The 17,599-nt window shown below is 38.9% G+C and overlaps 1 protein-coding gene across 1 annotated transcript; it reads left to right on the top strand.

Moving 5' to 3' along the window:
• Positions 1–6,330: 6,330 nt before the first annotated feature.
• LOC145999943 (uncharacterized) lies at positions 6,331–17,244 on the top strand. Its single transcript, XM_083137229.1, has 4 exons — positions 6,331–6,455; positions 8,736–9,069; positions 12,330–12,847; positions 16,846–17,244. The coding sequence occupies exons 1-4, from the start codon at positions 6,388–6,390 to the stop codon at positions 17,192–17,194; spliced, it is 1,269 nt and encodes a 422-aa protein (XP_082993355.1). The 5' UTR covers positions 6,331–6,387; the 3' UTR covers positions 17,195–17,244.
• Positions 17,245–17,599: the final 355 nt, after the last annotated feature.

The raw sequence follows: 17,599 nt of genomic DNA, 5'->3' as shown, positions 1-17,599 counted from the left end.
TAGAATAAAAAAATAATAATATTGTAATTTTTTAATAAAGGCTCTCACGTGCATAGTAAGATAAAAACTGCAAGCATACCCCTCCCAATTTAATATCCAGTCCCCCACCAAAATTCCTATGTCAATTTTAGGTTCACTGTTGGTATTGAAGAGTTGAATCTCGACCTCCTCCAAATAATTTAATTCTCAATCGCCATACCAAAATTCCCACAACAGTCTAAGCGCAACAGTAATTAATACTCAAGACTTGGCTATCTCCCATCCTAGTGCTCAATTTCCTTACTACAGAGTTGGAAACTTCCCCAACCAAGGGTAATTCCACATCAGAATTCACGATAAAAATTTAAGGTTTAATATGTAATAGTTGGCTGGATATTGTGCACCTCAAATAGCAGATACCGTGTTGCCGAGAGACGACACTGGTATGTCTCGTCCCGTGAAAATTCCATCTCTTCTCGTGTCCAGTCTCGTTAACAACACTAATAATACATAGTACCTGTTATAATTCCCTTGGAAATACACAACTTGCTATTTATATACGAGTGATGCTTAAATGACAACGTAGTTCAACTTCCGTCCTCCATTGTTCTATTTTTTATTCAGTCAACTTTTCATCACAATCCCCCCCCCCCCAAAGTTAAGCGGACTCAACCAGCTTTCACATACCCGCCTGTGGGCACCCCTGTTCGACATCCCACTGATTATATATATATACGTATATAAAGTGAGCCTCGACTTTCTTCAGTTCTATGTCTCAAGTTTTCGTTCAGTCAAAAGTTGTTTAAAGTGTTTGTGACATAATACACACGGAACTTCCTCACATTCCTCCCTGTGTAGTTCAAAGATTCATAAGACTCAGAATTGTAATCTGAATAAGGAAAATTAATGAAGAAATAAATATCAATAGTTGAAGCAAAGTTACCAAATTTGAAGAAGTTAAGTGAAAACAGCTCCTCTCTCACTCCTAAAAGAGAGCATGGATGACGATGTTTTCTTTTACATATTCAACTTATCCATAATTTTGGCTTTCTGCCTTTCTTTATTTAACAAAATTATTTTACGCATTCAACATATATTTTTCTTTCTGCCGTAACAAAACGCATTACTAGGTGAATTAACCCAATTTTACATGAAACCTAATGTTTCACAGAGGAATGTGACGACATCTAAACTACCGGTAAAATGTGTGCGTAAATGGCTGTGTAATCCATCTGTAAGGACATACGTTATGTCGGATCCTAAGTAAGTCTGTGTATTCACTCCCAATTAGCTTCTGGGCATAATTGCGGCTCTTTTTTGTTCATAATTACTGCTTTGATTCAGCTGCGAAACCGGAGCGTATATCGATCTGTCCGCCCGTAACGTCACGCCTGACGTCAAGGACCACGTGATCAGGTATGGCCCCAGCCTTCTCCTCTACTAGTCTTGATCGCCTACACCCCCATTGATGTCTACCATCAATGTCCGGGAGACACCATCTAAAACTAATAATACTTGAATGAACCCAGCTAAAAAGACTAATGACGTCAAAACACTGTCCCTGTGCTTTATTTTCTGCCATTTTTGGCTAATGTGATAAGATGAAATTAAAAAAGTAAAGTGCTCCCCTGTGCATAGCACCACGCCATGAAGGCGTATAGGGGGTGTGGGGGTAACGCCCCACACTTTCTTGATCCGGTCATGAGTGGGGGTGATGTGATCAGCATCACGCCCCTGACCGCCTTTACCCCCCAGGGTTTCCCCCAGGTACCCATGTTATTCGACGCTGGGTGGGCGCCGGGGCCGCTTCCAACCTTAGAAAAGTTCCCGGATTTGAACCGGCCGGGGATCGAACCCGGGACCTTGAGCATGGTAGTCAGACGCGTGAAATTAATGAAATGTCAATCAAAAACACGCACGGGCAGAACACAACACAAGTCACAAAAAGGATTATACTGGCTGAGAGTTCAGGTGGGGCCTCAACGGGCCTCAATCTACAAAGCTAAAAAGGCTGAAGATGTCATCAGACTAGTCCTATATTTTTTTTTTAATTCATCAATTTGAATGAGCTAGTTGTTTGAAAAAGAGTTCCTGTCACTTTATTTTTTTCAGAGTAATAATAATAATATAATCGCAAATTAAAAATTACTACATCCTGTACACATAAATGTATGCATTTGCATGTAACACAAAACTCAAGCCGGCCTTCATGGCGGACTAGTTACAGCAGCGTGCTACGACAGCAGGAGTGACGTGTTCGAATCCCTACCTGTTCATGGATATTCTTTGTAAGTGTCCCAGCTGTTCACCTATTAAACAGTCGTGCATTCTCACTTTTCATTTTATTTATTTATTTGATATTACCACCTTTAGCAGTTTTTCCCATAACAATATTCTCACGTTTTGAGCTATATTTCATTATAGATAATTTTTTAAGTGCGAAATTTCATGGTGGACGAATGTACTATACAACTTGTATTTGTTCTTAAGAGCATGCTGAAATGAAGTTTACTTGAATTGAAAAATAAATTGCACCTACCTACAACTTATATGTCAATTGCTGCACTGCAAGCTTCTGTCCTGGTAGATCCGTGATACCTTTGTATTTGGTTGTCTTTACTTTGTCAGTCTCATTACTTCAGATGATACATGCAATAAACTGTCCTTATAAGGGCCACAAAAAGAAGAAAGGTGTCTCTATTCCGTAGTTCACACTATGCACTTCACTTAGCCCCCAACACTGATTACTAGTATTTGAAAGAGTCGTAGTTCGTAGAGACATGTCTCACAAAAGCTATCTACACTACACCATCGTCACTAGTTTCCTGGAGGACTGCAGGGCAGTCTGATCGTCAACCACAAACTACTTTCGAAGCCACAAGTTTGAACAATTTGGAAAATTCAGTCTCAGCACATATCCATTAGTCCACTGAACCTAAGGGCTTTTCTAATGGATTGGTTGATTCATTGAATTGGTGTTTTAAGTCCACTTTATACATAGTAAGGCTAATCGGGACTGGACCTACAGTTTTAAAGTGGGATCCGAACCACTATGTACCTCCACCGGATATCGAACCCCAGACCCCTTGATTACAAGTCGACAACGCTACCACTACGAAATCTGGGAGGCCAGGCTTTTAATGCTGGTTATCCAGTTATTACAAGGTAAAGATTCTGAAACCATATGCGAAGGGTGTATTCAGAAAAATGTTTGGAGGTTTGATAAAGTTTCCTCTATATCCACTATATTCGTACTGAACATGGCAGAAAGGTACAGCCTCTCGATTTCAATATTGCTAATTTATATTAGTAGTATCATTTCAAGGGAATTTCACGATTGTTTGACCCCTCCTGGAAACCTTGGTAAACGCCTTCATTGGAAGTGGTCACTTGGTAGCAAAACCTGCAAATAGAAAGCAGCATATAGCATAAGCAGCATATATTGCAGAGTATATCATCTCTCTTACAGGTAACATAATAATGCTACATATTATCAATGTATAAATTATCATTTTCTATTTTTATTATTTTTAAGTCGTTTGCCTCTCAGGTTAATCGCGACGACGGGAATGAATGTGAAATTGATGATGAAAGAGAAGGTTCGAACCTGAGACCTCTGCAGTGCGTCAGGAAGGGGGAGTTAAATGGAAGAATACATCCATTATGCTTCACCAGCAAAACAAAAAAAACAAATAAATGCTATTTTAGTAAAAAAAAAAATACGCATATTGTACTATATTTAGAGAGGTATATTACATATGGCTACACATTTCCAGATAATATTCCCGCACCCCTCTGCCTTTCGCTTCATTTTTTCTGTTGCCCATCAGGCGTCACTCATCACTGACTTCAACACAGAGGCGTAACTACAGGCCCGTAGCTAGAGGGGGCAGTTGCCCCCCCCATGATAGCCTACTTTGCCCCCCTGTGAAAAATACAGAACACATTCCTACCTAGAATTCTCACTAATCTTTATAATTATATCATGTGTTACTCTAGCAACATATCAAAGACACTCATTGATTTTGTGATTTATTAAGGTGTATGGGATTCCGTATAATGTATCAGGATTGGGGGCAAAAAATTCCCTTCCAGATTCGGACTTCAGGAAATGATTTCTCAATTTTCAGTATCCAGAACATGTGACATTTTGAGTAGTCTTGTATTAAAGGTGCCTAATGTGTTCGGATGTTTTTCTTGATGTGTTGCTATGAACTTGGAACTGCTTAAATTTTTGTTTCCCAAGTCTACCTTTTGGTAATAGTGATTCATGTGGTAGAGAGAGGGAGTGGATATTTGATTTTTGTTACTTAGTGTTCCTTTTCTGCCACTTCTAGCTAATCGCAACAATGAGTGATGACGTGAAAGTAATGAAGAGAAACTCATAAACAGTGCTGCAACCACAGGGGGCAATGTCCCCCCCCCCACCACCACCTTTGACGGAAGTCCATTGCAAACATTGAAGTAAAAAAACAAGACTAGGAGAATCTAAGAATATCAGGACATGGATACTCATGATGGAATTAGTTTGTACGTGTTCCTTGCATTTTTTTTCCAGACGGCCAAGGGCACTTACAAAGGGTACAGAGAGGCAATTGCCCTCCTCGAATTCAAATTTTATACAAATAAAAGTACATTTCGTAAATTTTTCTTGCTCGCTTCGCTCACAATGTCTGCCATACGTATAGCCCAAGTTCAGAGTTATCGCTATGGGGCGGTGGGAGTCGGCCCTGGGAGTCAAAATATGTATATGGAAAAAAAATGTCTAAGAGAATGCCATGGCGCCCTATTAAAGCAATTTCTTTCTATGAAACTTAATATGAAATATTAATGATGGCACTATAATCCAAGAAGTAATTGATCAATGAAGGGATTCCTCTTTGTTTGTCAGGTGTCAAAACATATATTTCAACTATATTACGTATAATACAATTCACACAATATTTTGCAAAATGGTTAACGTAACCAGTAGGCAAACATTGTCTGTAGCGATCCAAGAGTCTCCCCTTTGAAGTAGAGTCCGTTGTAGACTAAGGGACTCATGTTTTAAAGTTTTAGCAAGTACAAAAAAAGGTATTACAAATGTTTACAAAACTCATCAAAGTGTAGATAATATGTAACCATTATTATTTAATTCATTCGATTTTTCTTGCATAACACAACACAATGGTGTTGTTGGATTCTCGTTAGATTCCTTTGTGCGTAAATATCTTGCATACTGGAAACCAGAGGGAATCATTATCAAGCGCGATTTACAAAGGGCTCCCTTAGGGTTAGGTGGCAGAGCAGCCTACGGCTGAACCTCGCCTGCTAAATAAAGGAATTATTATTATTATTATTATTATTATTATTATTATTATTAATCAGCTCTGCAGAGAGGCCCAAAGCTGTTGGTACATATTAATCGTCTATTAACATTATCGACCTGTAAATATCAAGTAGATGCAGTCCCTATAACCTATTTATGTTAAAATTTATATTCTTTGGCAATCTTGAAAGGTCATTAACGAAATATTGCTATTTGATGTTGCTTGAAGTTTTTTTTCTTCTTCATTGCAATTTCAAGATATCATCGCTTTTCTGTTACTTATCTCTTTTGGGGGAGGGGGCAAGTGCTTCTGTGTACCCTGCTATATCTGCCAATGCGACGCAATATATAAAAAAAATTGCCCCCTCTAGGATTGACTTCGCGCCCCCTACAAAGAATTCCTGGCTACGGGCCTGCGTAACTAAGGTAGGTAAGTCAATAAAATATAATGAACGAGCATTAGATAACAACGTCCATCATCAATTTTAAATTATGTAAAATCAAACTTCCACATTAGTTTTGATAACAAAAGGTAGATCTCAATAATAACTTCAATGGAGTCATGGTCAAATTACATAAGTAACTATAAACGAAACGAAAGAAGAAGGTATAATCTAATGAGTACGGTTAACCAGAGGGTATACGGAAAGTGAAGTAAATTTGGTTCAGAGGAAATTTTCAATATCGTACCAAAATAGGATATTAAATAATAAAATAATAGATTGCCCAACAAGAAAATGCATCCCAAAAAACTTTTTAATCAACATTTTCCATTTTCTTACACTGTCCTTTGTTTAAATGTATTAATGCATTAATACATACGTAGTTCGTTCTTGGTTTCTGTGCCAATACTACTACTAATGTAACCTCGACATTTATGCTAATATGAGGTCATGCATTTATTTCACTTTTATGTTACTGTCAATGATCGAATAGAAAAGTATAGATTACTAAATAGCCGACCGTCTGAAAATCTGTCAAGTAAATGATTCAGAAGCTGACCAAGAACAACAAAGAATTCGTTACCATGTAAATTACTTCAAGGTCATTTTTTCCCAGTGATTTCCGAAAGGGGCGAAGCAAAATTTATTTCTAAATTCATGGAAACATTTCGAGTTCGTAGTCATTGGGAGTGGGATAAAAACCAAAATTGTCTGGTGCGCCACGAGTAAGTTAACGGAAAAATAGAACTGATTGTTATTTCTGTAGGTTTTTTGCAGAAACCCATGAAGAGCTAGCTGGGCGAAAATCTTTGGAGGGCACCGAAATCTCTAATAATAATGCCCATATTATAAGCAATAGTTTCGTATTTTTTCATATTTAGCGTCGCTTTTTGTCCCTTTGGCTAATCGTGGCGATGAGGTTGAGTGAAGATTAGACGAAATTGATGATGGACACTCACGAACGCCCATAATCGGGCGGGACTCGATCCCCGGAATTTCGTTGACGAGATCGAAATTGACTACTTAACGCGCTCGGCATTCTACGTTGGTTGTAAGACATAGTAGTAGTAATTTTAAGAGAGAGAAAGTTATATTTTTACAGTATTACTAATGTTGTTAGGGGTATTAATGTATTGTACACAAAGATGATTACTTTCGCTTAGAATTTAAAACAAAATCCGATTTAAAATTTTAAGAAAAAACGGAATTTTTCCGAAAAACATTGTTCTCTTCTGAAATTTGATATTTACGAATTTTAGGGAAAATATTGGCACAAGAAACACAATGCATAGTAGAACAGTACATGTCTCAAAGCTTATTTATTTTTAATATTCCATATTATTTACACAAGAGTAATTCTTACGATGCAGAAAGTAATAAAACAGCGATAGTTGGTACAATGGTACACCCTTCTCCAAAAATGTATTTATTCTAAGGTACTACGGGGGAGAGCACAGTTTCTTCAATACTTTTCCTTCAACCCCAAATTTTTCCAACACCGCCATAAAACTTTTCACAAAGTCCAATTGATGACCATTTTGGTGCCGAATGAATTTTTACACCTACGTAAAAAAAGACCTTGTATTCTCAGGATGGAAAGTTCCGTATAAAGACATGAGACCAGGAACATCCATAAATTCAAGCCTTCATATCAGATTTTTCGGGATCTAGAGCAGTTCTGAACAAAGAGCTTTGTCAACCATCATGTTGTGTTGACGAACATGATAGCTATCTCATTTTCAGTGGTCATAGAGGCAGCAACAGTAGCGCTGCAGTGGCAGGTTTGGAAATGTAAATCCATAGAGATGTCTACCAAGATAATAGATGCCGATGAGAAGGATGGCCTAGCAACAAGGACTTATTTAGAGGAGGGATCCAGAGGGTCCTGACCCCCTGAAAGACTTACTAAGTTCTAAACTAAATAACCAAAAGACTGTACTTGTTATGTTGTATAATATGAAGTTGAATTATTTGCGCAGAAGGTACATAAAGGTAAAGATTAGGTTGTGGTATTGGGTTGACAGTGCCTGCGAACATTTAAGCGTACCAGTACTAATAGTAATACGAATAGAAATAATAATCAGGAACTTCACTTGTTATCAGAAAGACCTAACAACTTTTTTAATATTCAATAAATAATCCATTTAAAAAATTACATTAATATCTTTGGTAGAACCCTATTCAAATAAGACATAAGCTAGATAAAGTTATATCTCTATAGTTAAATCATATTTTACTTGTTCATGTGATAATGATAATAAGAATTATTAATTGATCTACTAATTATTAATAATAACGTATTGATTATAAATATTATTATTATTATTTACTCGTATAAACATTATTATTATTATTATTATTATTATTATTATTACATTGACTGATTAGAAAAATTGGGTGCGTCTACACTTGGGTTATTTACACCTATCACATTAAAAGGAACTAAAATTACTACCTGTCTCTGATGACTAAAATCTCCTTACCTATGTAATAGATGGGGCTGTAAAGAGGCGCTCAGCACATATATGAACAAAAAAGTACAACACACAACTCTACAGGTGATTATACAGAGGTCAAGGCGCCAGAGCCTCGTTGGCCTCCAAGACTGCAGTCACCGGTGTAAGTGACATGGAAGTGAGTTTGACTTTTGGGCGCTTTCTAAAAAGGGTACCTCATACACATGAGGTGCATACGGGAACCCTCCAAAAATATAGCTGTAGATACTAACCTACCAACGATTTAGCTGTAATCTTCTCTCCATCCATTTAAAATAAAAATTATTTGATTTGAGTGTGGGAAGGTCCGTTTCGCAATAAAAACGAAGTAAGTATATGTTTTTCAACAAAACATTTATTTTCTGTTCTCGGCAGAGTTCTATGATGATTGTATCCAAAAACTCGTAGTTCGTTACGATAAATGTTTAAACCGCCATGGAAATTATGTAGAAAAATTGAGAAGTGTATTTAAATATACTTAAAAAATAACCCTCGTATTTCGTATTTCAGTGCCGGCGAAGTTTCAAGGAGGATCAGGCGCCAAAGTACATCCATATGTATGGAAACCATCTTGAGGGCCAATGTCCAACTCAGAAGACTCCAGAGCTACAACATCACCTTCCGGGACATGATGACAGAGATCCAGGAGGCAAAATTCAGGTTTCACCGCATGAGGCCGTTGGATGACGAAGCCAATGACGTCATAAGGGTCAGGGACATCGTGATCCTTGCCAAATATTTGGTCCAACAAACCCTGCCATCACATTTTCTGCAGTTCCTGGATACCAAAGCCGTACATCGCTGGCTTCGTGCTCTCATAATTTATTCCCATTACTTCATTCAGGTTTGTGTGCGTGGTGTGTGTGTGTGTGTGACTTGATTATTTATTTATTGAGAACACAACAGGCAGATGCCCAATTACAGCGTTCTATAAATCTGGTATTGTACTCATTCATAATAATAATAATAATAATTATTATTATTATTATAATTATAATAAACTTAACTGATACATTTATACAATACAATATAAAATAATGAATATATAAAAAACTAGTACAAGGATATAAATTGATTAGTACTATATATATATATATATATATATATATATATATATATATATATATACTATATATATATATATACTATATATATATAGTGTTTCAACTTATTACGTCTACTGTCTTAAATCATGAAATGTATTGAGTATTGCCTATTTAATCTGAATTCCTTTAGGTTCATAGAAAATATGTCGATGTTTTTGTTCCTAGCTACTAGACTGTTATTACTTTTGCACATTCTATATATTCTTGATTTTTTAGGATTTCAGTTCTAAAAATATATCATTGTTGTGTCTTGTTCTCAGTGAGGGAACCCGAAGTCTGACTTTTGATAAGAGATGCGTTGCATGAGTGTCGTTATATATTAATTTCCACAGGAGTGTTTTCAATGAACTTTTCATGAAGTGTCCTTCGTTCTTGTAGCTTTGTGAAGTGAAACTCTGAAACAAGATTGTCATAGTGCTGAAATGTAGGATATATTTTCTCTATTTTACATTTTATATACGCATCATGCTGTGTTCACTCGGGTGAGTGTAGTAACGCATTTCCATGCTATGAGTCCATCGGTGATACCAAGGGGTGCTTAAGCACCCCCTTCATTTATTCAGACATACCCAAGTGGATATCGCACTGAGAATGTATTAGAAAAACTCGAAATAGACCGCAACGACGTTCCGGTTCGCGAATATCTAGAACTTTGCCGTTTCGTCTATGTCTTGTCTGCTCTTACGGCGGGCACTCTACATGCTGGCAAGGGAAGTGGGGAGCGGGGAATACGCCGCAGGCCAAACAGACAGAGTAGTCGGTGGCGCCGAGAGTTACGACGTGGCGGGAGGAAGTACTACGCGCACCTCGTTCTACAAGCTGCTGCGTTTCTTATGGCGCTGAATTGGTCGCGTCCCCGCTCCCCACTTCACTTGCCAGCATGTAGGGCGCCCGCCGTTAGACTGGAAAGAGCCATAGTCAGAAATGGCAACGGAGCGTTCAGGTTCGTTTATTATTATTATTTAGATATGCATTACATTTTTCTTTTCAATTTGAACTAAATTATTAATACTCTTTAATAGTACATATTATAGCATTCGTATAACCTTCGCCTTTACATGGAAATATATTGTTGCAACCCCCCCCCCCCCCACCCCAATCGCCGCCGGTATCCGCAACTTTTCTTCGTCGTTCTTGTGCGAATATTCGTTCAAACGTCTCTTTTCAACTTCCATTACAAAATTTCCAGTATGAAACGACACTGCACGTTCGCCCAGCACAACAGAGAACTTCCCGATACACTGGGACTTCCTTGGCCGATTTGGGTGATAAAAAAAATCGCCGGTGCGCGATAACACGTTCCAACCCGTGTGTTTCATTTCTACGCGCAACAATTCCGTCATCTTGAAAATGCAGCATGAGGTAACTTTTTTTCTCCCTGATTTAAAAGTTGCCAGCGCGCGCGCATTCCCACACCAACGCTTACGTTCTATTCAGGTGATAAAAAAGTTGCTCAACCAGAGTGATATTTAATCGCTAGTGCACTCTAGGCCTTAGCCAGCCAACAATTTGCTGTGGAATAGTTGTGACGTGTTTGTGTTGTCTTATCGAAATGTACACTTAATTTAATTTAACGACATATCAGAGGTAAGGGGCAATTTGAAAATATTCGCATTGTTTTTATTAGTATTATAATTTAATGCTTATGACTAGGGCCCGGGACCTTATGTCCTATAAAAGTGTAAAATATGTATGTAATTATGTCATATAAATTGGAAAATATGTCATGAAAAATTACAAATATGTCAGAAAAATGCAGAAATATTCCCAGTAAAGTCAAAAATATGTACAACAGTACTCTCGAATTTTGTGAAAAGCGAAAAAGGCAAAGAAATGAGAACGAAACTTCTTTACTTCCCGTGCAACAATGAGAGAGATCATTTTTCCTCAATAATGTTTGCTTGGCTATCAATTGTCGGCGGGATAAAAAAAGTGGGGTATTATTGTTCTGTACTAAGAAAAGACGGCACCTTTCTTCCTTCCGTAATTTCCATATCATGCCATCGACAATATGAACTATCCGTTGTGCTAAAGCTACGAAGAAAAAATTATGAAATAACCGATTACGTGCGAGAGAATTACGAAATTATACAGAAATATGTCTTATTACAACGAAATTGAAGAAATATGTTCTAAAAACGCGAAATTGGTGAAATATGTCAAAATATGCTTTGTCAAGTTTGTCCATTTCGGCTGATTTTCATCAGATATGTAAAGATCTCACCCCAATATTAGATCCGAAGCCAAATGAAAAATATGTTATTACATAAAGTACTGGGCCCTACTTATGACAATCCCCTCCCCGTGAAGTTTAATAACCGCGGAGAAAAGTGGCTGTATTAAACACTGAAGGCGAATGTACTCACGTACAGACAATAGTGTGTTTCATCTGTACAGTGGAGTGTAAGGGGTGAACCTTCCACGAAGTACACCCAATTGTCAACCTCGCTTCCACGTAGTACACCCTGAACTGTATTTTGCAGAGTAACGAGGCTCTGGTGGCTCTTCGTAGGACTATGTGTGTTTGTCCTGTGTTTTGTCCTTGCTTGTGCTGAGTGCCTGTTTACAGCCTCAGCTTTTAACAGAAGTCAGAATGTTTTAGTCTCCGATATTACAGTTATGTTCTTATAATCCCGCCGTCGTAGGAAGCGGTGTCCATTCACAGCGCAGAACGACTATTTTGACCAAATCCTTTTTCCCTACTGGCTGCTTCGGGAGGAGTGTTTGAAAGGTTTCCGCTTGTTGCCCAAAAGAGGGGGAGAAGCTGTAGGCATAATTGGCTGTTTGACCGCAAGTTCCTTCGTAGGTAAACTCGGAAACAGAGGGTCACTCCCCTAAAGGGGGTTCCCCCGCCGGCTACAAGGGCGGCGGGACTGTAGTTATCTTTTAGATAAAGTAAGGGGTTGGACCTCGCATCATGTGATAGGTCCTGACACCCAAAATTTTAAATTCTATCAAAATAATTCATCTGGAAAGTAAATGATGATTTCCTTTGAAGGCGGCCGAAGACGCAGAGGCCATCACAGAGAAGAGAGACTACCAAACATTCAGCGACGCAGCCTTTCAGAAGCAGGAGGCCATCGCACGGTCGCTTGTGGATCTCCGGGCCCTCCTCGGTCAGGAGTACAGCATGCTCCTGATGGGTGCCCTGGACTGCAGGAAGTTCCACCACAAGCCCAGCAGTCAGGGGGCTTCCAAACTTCTGAGGGACGAAATGCTGTACGAGCTCCTGTACCGCGCAGCCCTAAGGATAGTCTGGATAGCTTTAGGGAGGAGGAACATGAAGGTCATAGAGGCAGAGATGGAGAGGGTGCACAGAACGGAGTCCTTTCGGTTGAGTCGTCGATCGAGCGCCGAGGTGGAAGGGAGACAGCTCCATCCTGATGACCAGGTCGTTCTGCACGGGACCCAGAATCCCTTCGCGTCCACCTTTACCCAGAACTCTCCTCTGATTGAGGACCTGCTGAAGCCGCATGATCACCGGTTGTTGGATGTGGACAGAGAAGGTTTCGTGTCGTAAGTACTGTCAGGTAGTCACGAGTTGGGTTTGGTTAGATGATTGAGTAATGCCTGAATCACAAGCTGGATTTTTCAGTTGGACTTGGAACTACTTGCGTGGTAGTTCTGCTAGTTTTCGCCTCACATGATACTCGTTCCCGTACTTGTTGGTAGACTTTTGTTCGCACAAGCATTGTGCAGATGCGGATGGGCCTCCCCGATGGGGTAGTGGTAGCGTCGTCGCCTTGTAATTAATGGGTCCCGAGTTCGATACCCGGTGGAGGCACATAGTGGTTCGGATCCCACTTTAAACTTTACGTCCAGTCCCGATTAGCCTTACTGTGCAAAAAGTCGACTTAAAACAACAAATCAATCAATCAAGCAATGTGCGGACGAGCGACTTGAGGAAGAACATTGTAGAAGAAGAGCTACTGATGCTCTTTTCCTTACAATTGCCAAAATTAAAAGCAAAGCATGTTCTAGAAATTGGCTCCAAAGAAAATATGGTGGATACATTTCTAAATATTAACGAACATGAATGCACCTCTGTTACTTATTTTGATCGAGCAGCGAACAAAAACAACCAACACTCGGAGAGCACAGACAAAAACCCCTTTCCTCGCCTCACAGTTAAGAATAACTGACCAAGCTTTCGCTCTGATTGGATGTTACCACAGCATCTAGCAGAGAAGCCAGTTGCAATTAGAATACGGACTAATCGCCAAAAGAAGTATAGCAACCAGCCTGGCAGCCATCATTTCCAGCCAGGTAGCCAGTCCAACACCAACTAAAGCAATCCAGTTCCGTGTGATTCGGCCTTAAGGAAATGAAATCGACACAAACCGAAAAAAGCCTCAGCAAGACATTTCTATTGTAACAAAATTAATGAAAATACACAGAGAGAAGTACGTCGTGGCATGCATGAAGTAAAGAGCATTTAAGATTGCACTGGAATTTGACCTATGCCAGAAAAGTCATTTTCGAAATTTCCTCTCCATTCAAGAAATCACTTTTATATTCCAAGTTGTGATATACTACATCTGTTTACAATCCCATCCAGATCATTCAAGTGAATATTCATCTGGTTCGCTTTCGTTGCTTAAGAAATTAGGCTTGCGGTGCCACGAATATCACACAGATGTCTCTGCAACAGCTGAAGAATTAACTTGAATATTCTGGATGGAATTGTAAACAGATGAAATAGTTCAGAATTTAAGATACCAATCAGTTTTTCGAAAGGTGAGAAATGTTCGAAAAATATATTCCTGGCACAAGTCACATATCCAGCGCGAAAGCTTTGTATGCCCATTTAAAAAATATACTTCATAGAGAATTAAGGTAGTATTGTTATAACATGAATTCGCACAAGTATTAAACTCATTAACTTATTATGATATTCTAAGAAGTTAAAATGTATTTTAGTAGAACTTCAAGGATTCCAATAAGGACTGGAAAGAAAATGTTCCAGGACCCTACTTCTGAAACTGATAATTAGTATGCTAGATGAAAATTAAAAACATCCATGTATAAATTTCAACTACAGTGTGTAATATATTTTTACCGACAGTACTTTCTCTTGTACCTCCATGATAGCGTAGTGGTAACGTCGTTGCCTTGTAATCAAGGTGTCCCAGGGTCACTGCCCGGTGATGGCGCATAGTGGTTCGGATACCACTTTAAACTGTAGGTCCAGTCCCGATTAGCGTAACTGTGCGTTAAGTGGACTTAAAAACAAACTCAAACAAAACAAGCAAGTACTTACTTGAAGTACAAGGAGGGAGGGGGGTTCGTGGCGAATGCGCATGAGAATCAACTACTTGAGAAATTTTGGAAAATTATTACAATTGATGACAGGAAATATGTGGGCTTTATGTATGTGTGTATACATAGAGGTCCGTGGATCGTAACCATGCACTGCTACCAAACTTTTGTAACGTCGTTCCTCTATCCGTTGAATTATATGCTATGCTGACCCAAGAATAAACCGCAGACAAAAAAAAAACGTGATTAAAAAAATCGAGGAACCACGAATACAAAATTGTTCTTGTTACGGGGTTAGCGCTATGAATGCTAAAAGTAGCCCCCACGTTAATAATAGCACGAAAGTGCATAGAAGAAAATGGCACTCATTCATATACGATCCCCTTATCGTGATATAAACAGTAACAATGTAGGAAGAATAACATAAGTCAATTTCAATCTGTTTATTATAATGGTTGGCATAATCGAACAAGACAGAATATGGATATAACATGTATATATTTCAAATGATCTTTGATCGTAAGATTGTTAGCAAACATGAATTGTTTCATAACGTTTAAATACGTATGCATCCAGATTAATTTTAAAATATAACAGTTCATGATTTGTCTTTAAGTAAATTATGAATATGACAATCATGCAATTAAAAGGATTAAAATTTCAAATAATTAAAAATCACATATTAAAACTTTACGTACACACAACCCTTGATTTATCTGCCTAATGGTAATTGTGACTATTAGATGCTCTAGCGTGGAATTACTTAGTAATCTTCTGGAAACTTCTGCCTTCTTCTTTCCGCCTCGTGGTATGTTCACCAGTGGTGTAGCATGGACATTTCGGGTGGGAACGCCAAGTCCGAAGGAAGAGTCGGCCCTTTCTTGCTTAATAATTTACTTATGGTATTAGTCGCCACAGGTATTATTTGTCTGAAGTAAGCTGGGTTTTCAATAAAACATCATCATTGCATGTTTTAGCTAGAAAATTAGATGCCTCACTATGCCACAGATGTTTTGAACTCTGGTGTTCTCTACCTTTTTTTATATCTTTCTGCATGACGCAAGTAATTAAAAACCTACCTGAATCACAAGCGCCTCTGCACAACAGTAGACGTCATTGTTGTGGGCGATCCAACTACTGATTGATTGGTTTATTTTACTTCGCTTTTCTACCACTTTTGGTTAATTGCGAATATGAGTATGAGTGATGATATTCATGAAGGGACACTGACAAAGAACACCCGTGCTCACGCCGGGATTCGAACCAGGGACCTCTGTCGTCTTGGCGCACTGTGAAAAGCAGAGTGGATGATCCAAATATCGTACACTCTACTGACGTAACAGTGCCGATTAGTAATTCAGACCACTGTTTATTACATCTTGAGAATGCTGATAAACATTTTAAAATAATTTTCTCCAGAGACCATTCGATGTTAAGAGTTTTCAAATGAATTCTAAACATTTCCATTCACACAATATTAAGTAGTTAGATAATAACGAAAAAATACAATAAAAAAATAATAGTTTTGCGGGTTAAGTGGTAGAGCAGCCACAGGCTGAATTTCTATCACGAGGACTTCACCAACTTATTTGACAAAAACTGTGTTGATCTTTTAGTTTCTAATACACATCGCTGTTCGTGCGATAAATCATACAATGCAGTGGCCATTAAGAAGCAGTATATTTGAGATTGGTAAAGTTACGTCAGTCAATATTGCGTATTGTAGCATCACACAGCACGAGTTGCATGAGCGCGAAGAGCGAAGAACCGGGTAGGAATTCTGCCCCTGTCGTCTGCTTCAGAAGGCAGGAAGAGTCACATGAACCAATCACGGTAGACCTCTCGTACGCTGGCGTAAGAGGACCCATTTACGCGCGTGCTGTAGAAATGGAAGCTTTCCCTCCATAAAGGCAGCAAGGAATAGGAGTCCTGTACGCCGAACCTGCTCGGCGTCCGGCCGGGAAAGGCATTGAAAAGAGATGCTAGAACGAGTGTTGAGAGTGGAGCGTTGCAAGCGGATCGCGAAAAATAGCCATTATAATGCCATGAAGGTCAAACATATATGAAATTAGTCACGTTTTTACTTTATAATCACAGCATTTAAGCATTTTTGAAATTTTAAATCTGGGAACGCCGGGCGTACGGGCGTACTATAACGCTACGCCACTGATGTTCACGTCATCGGCTGCAAAGTTATGGTTATGTGTGAGTGTGTGGGTAGATGTTAATGAGTTGTTGCTTATCCTCCTTTCCAGAGATGATGCATGGCTAAACACACTGCACCTGTTACTGTATTCTCCCGAGGAAAAGCTACATGAGGCAGGCATTCGCGTAGGCATTCTGGGACAACTCCGCAAGGATTACGATGTGCTGCTTCGTCCAATTTTCATACCGCCAGATTTGCGAGAAGACTCTCTGTCACCTACAGATTCGTGTCAGGCTCTTGACGAAGAGACAGCGTCGCAAGAAACAGGTGTATCGAATGAATCCAAAATGTCAACATTGGGTGCGGGAAGTACGGAGAGGGGAAGAACGCTTTCTGGAAAGAAATCGGCTTCACCTACACGAGCAAAAGTTAAGGATGAAGATGAAGATTCTTTGTAAACTCATAGCACAAGCACGTATGAACTCTCTTCTTAAACAAATATACAATAATTCCGTGTATCTTTTGAAAAAAATAATATTTGCTTATTGATTTCGTTGACTCACCCATTGTCATTCTAATAAAATAATAATAATAATACAAAAAGTTCACGTGTAACAAAGTATGCATTACATCTGCACTTGTGAACTAGAGGTCGCTTTTTGATTGGTTACGGTACGAACAATGCTACGGAAATAAAGCCGATTCTATCCTTGATAAATGCCATGGCATCTGAAATTCCACAAGATTTTTTTTACGTTAGACGGTAGCATTTTGGTCATGGCATAAATGTTAAGAAAAATGCTATGGAGAATGCTTTCGTATTAAGCGGGCATAGCGTAGGGTTCAACGCCATTTCTTAATCT

The sequence above is a fragment of the Lepisma saccharinum genome, chromosome 16 (assembly GCF_977018435.1).
Source record: "Lepisma saccharinum chromosome 16, izLepSacc3.1, whole genome shotgun sequence".
Classification (NCBI taxonomy): domain Eukaryota; kingdom Metazoa; phylum Arthropoda; class Insecta; order Zygentoma; family Lepismatidae; genus Lepisma; species Lepisma saccharinum.
Note: the sequence above shows the minus strand (reverse complement) of the source record. Positions and strands in the feature narration are given on the sequence as shown.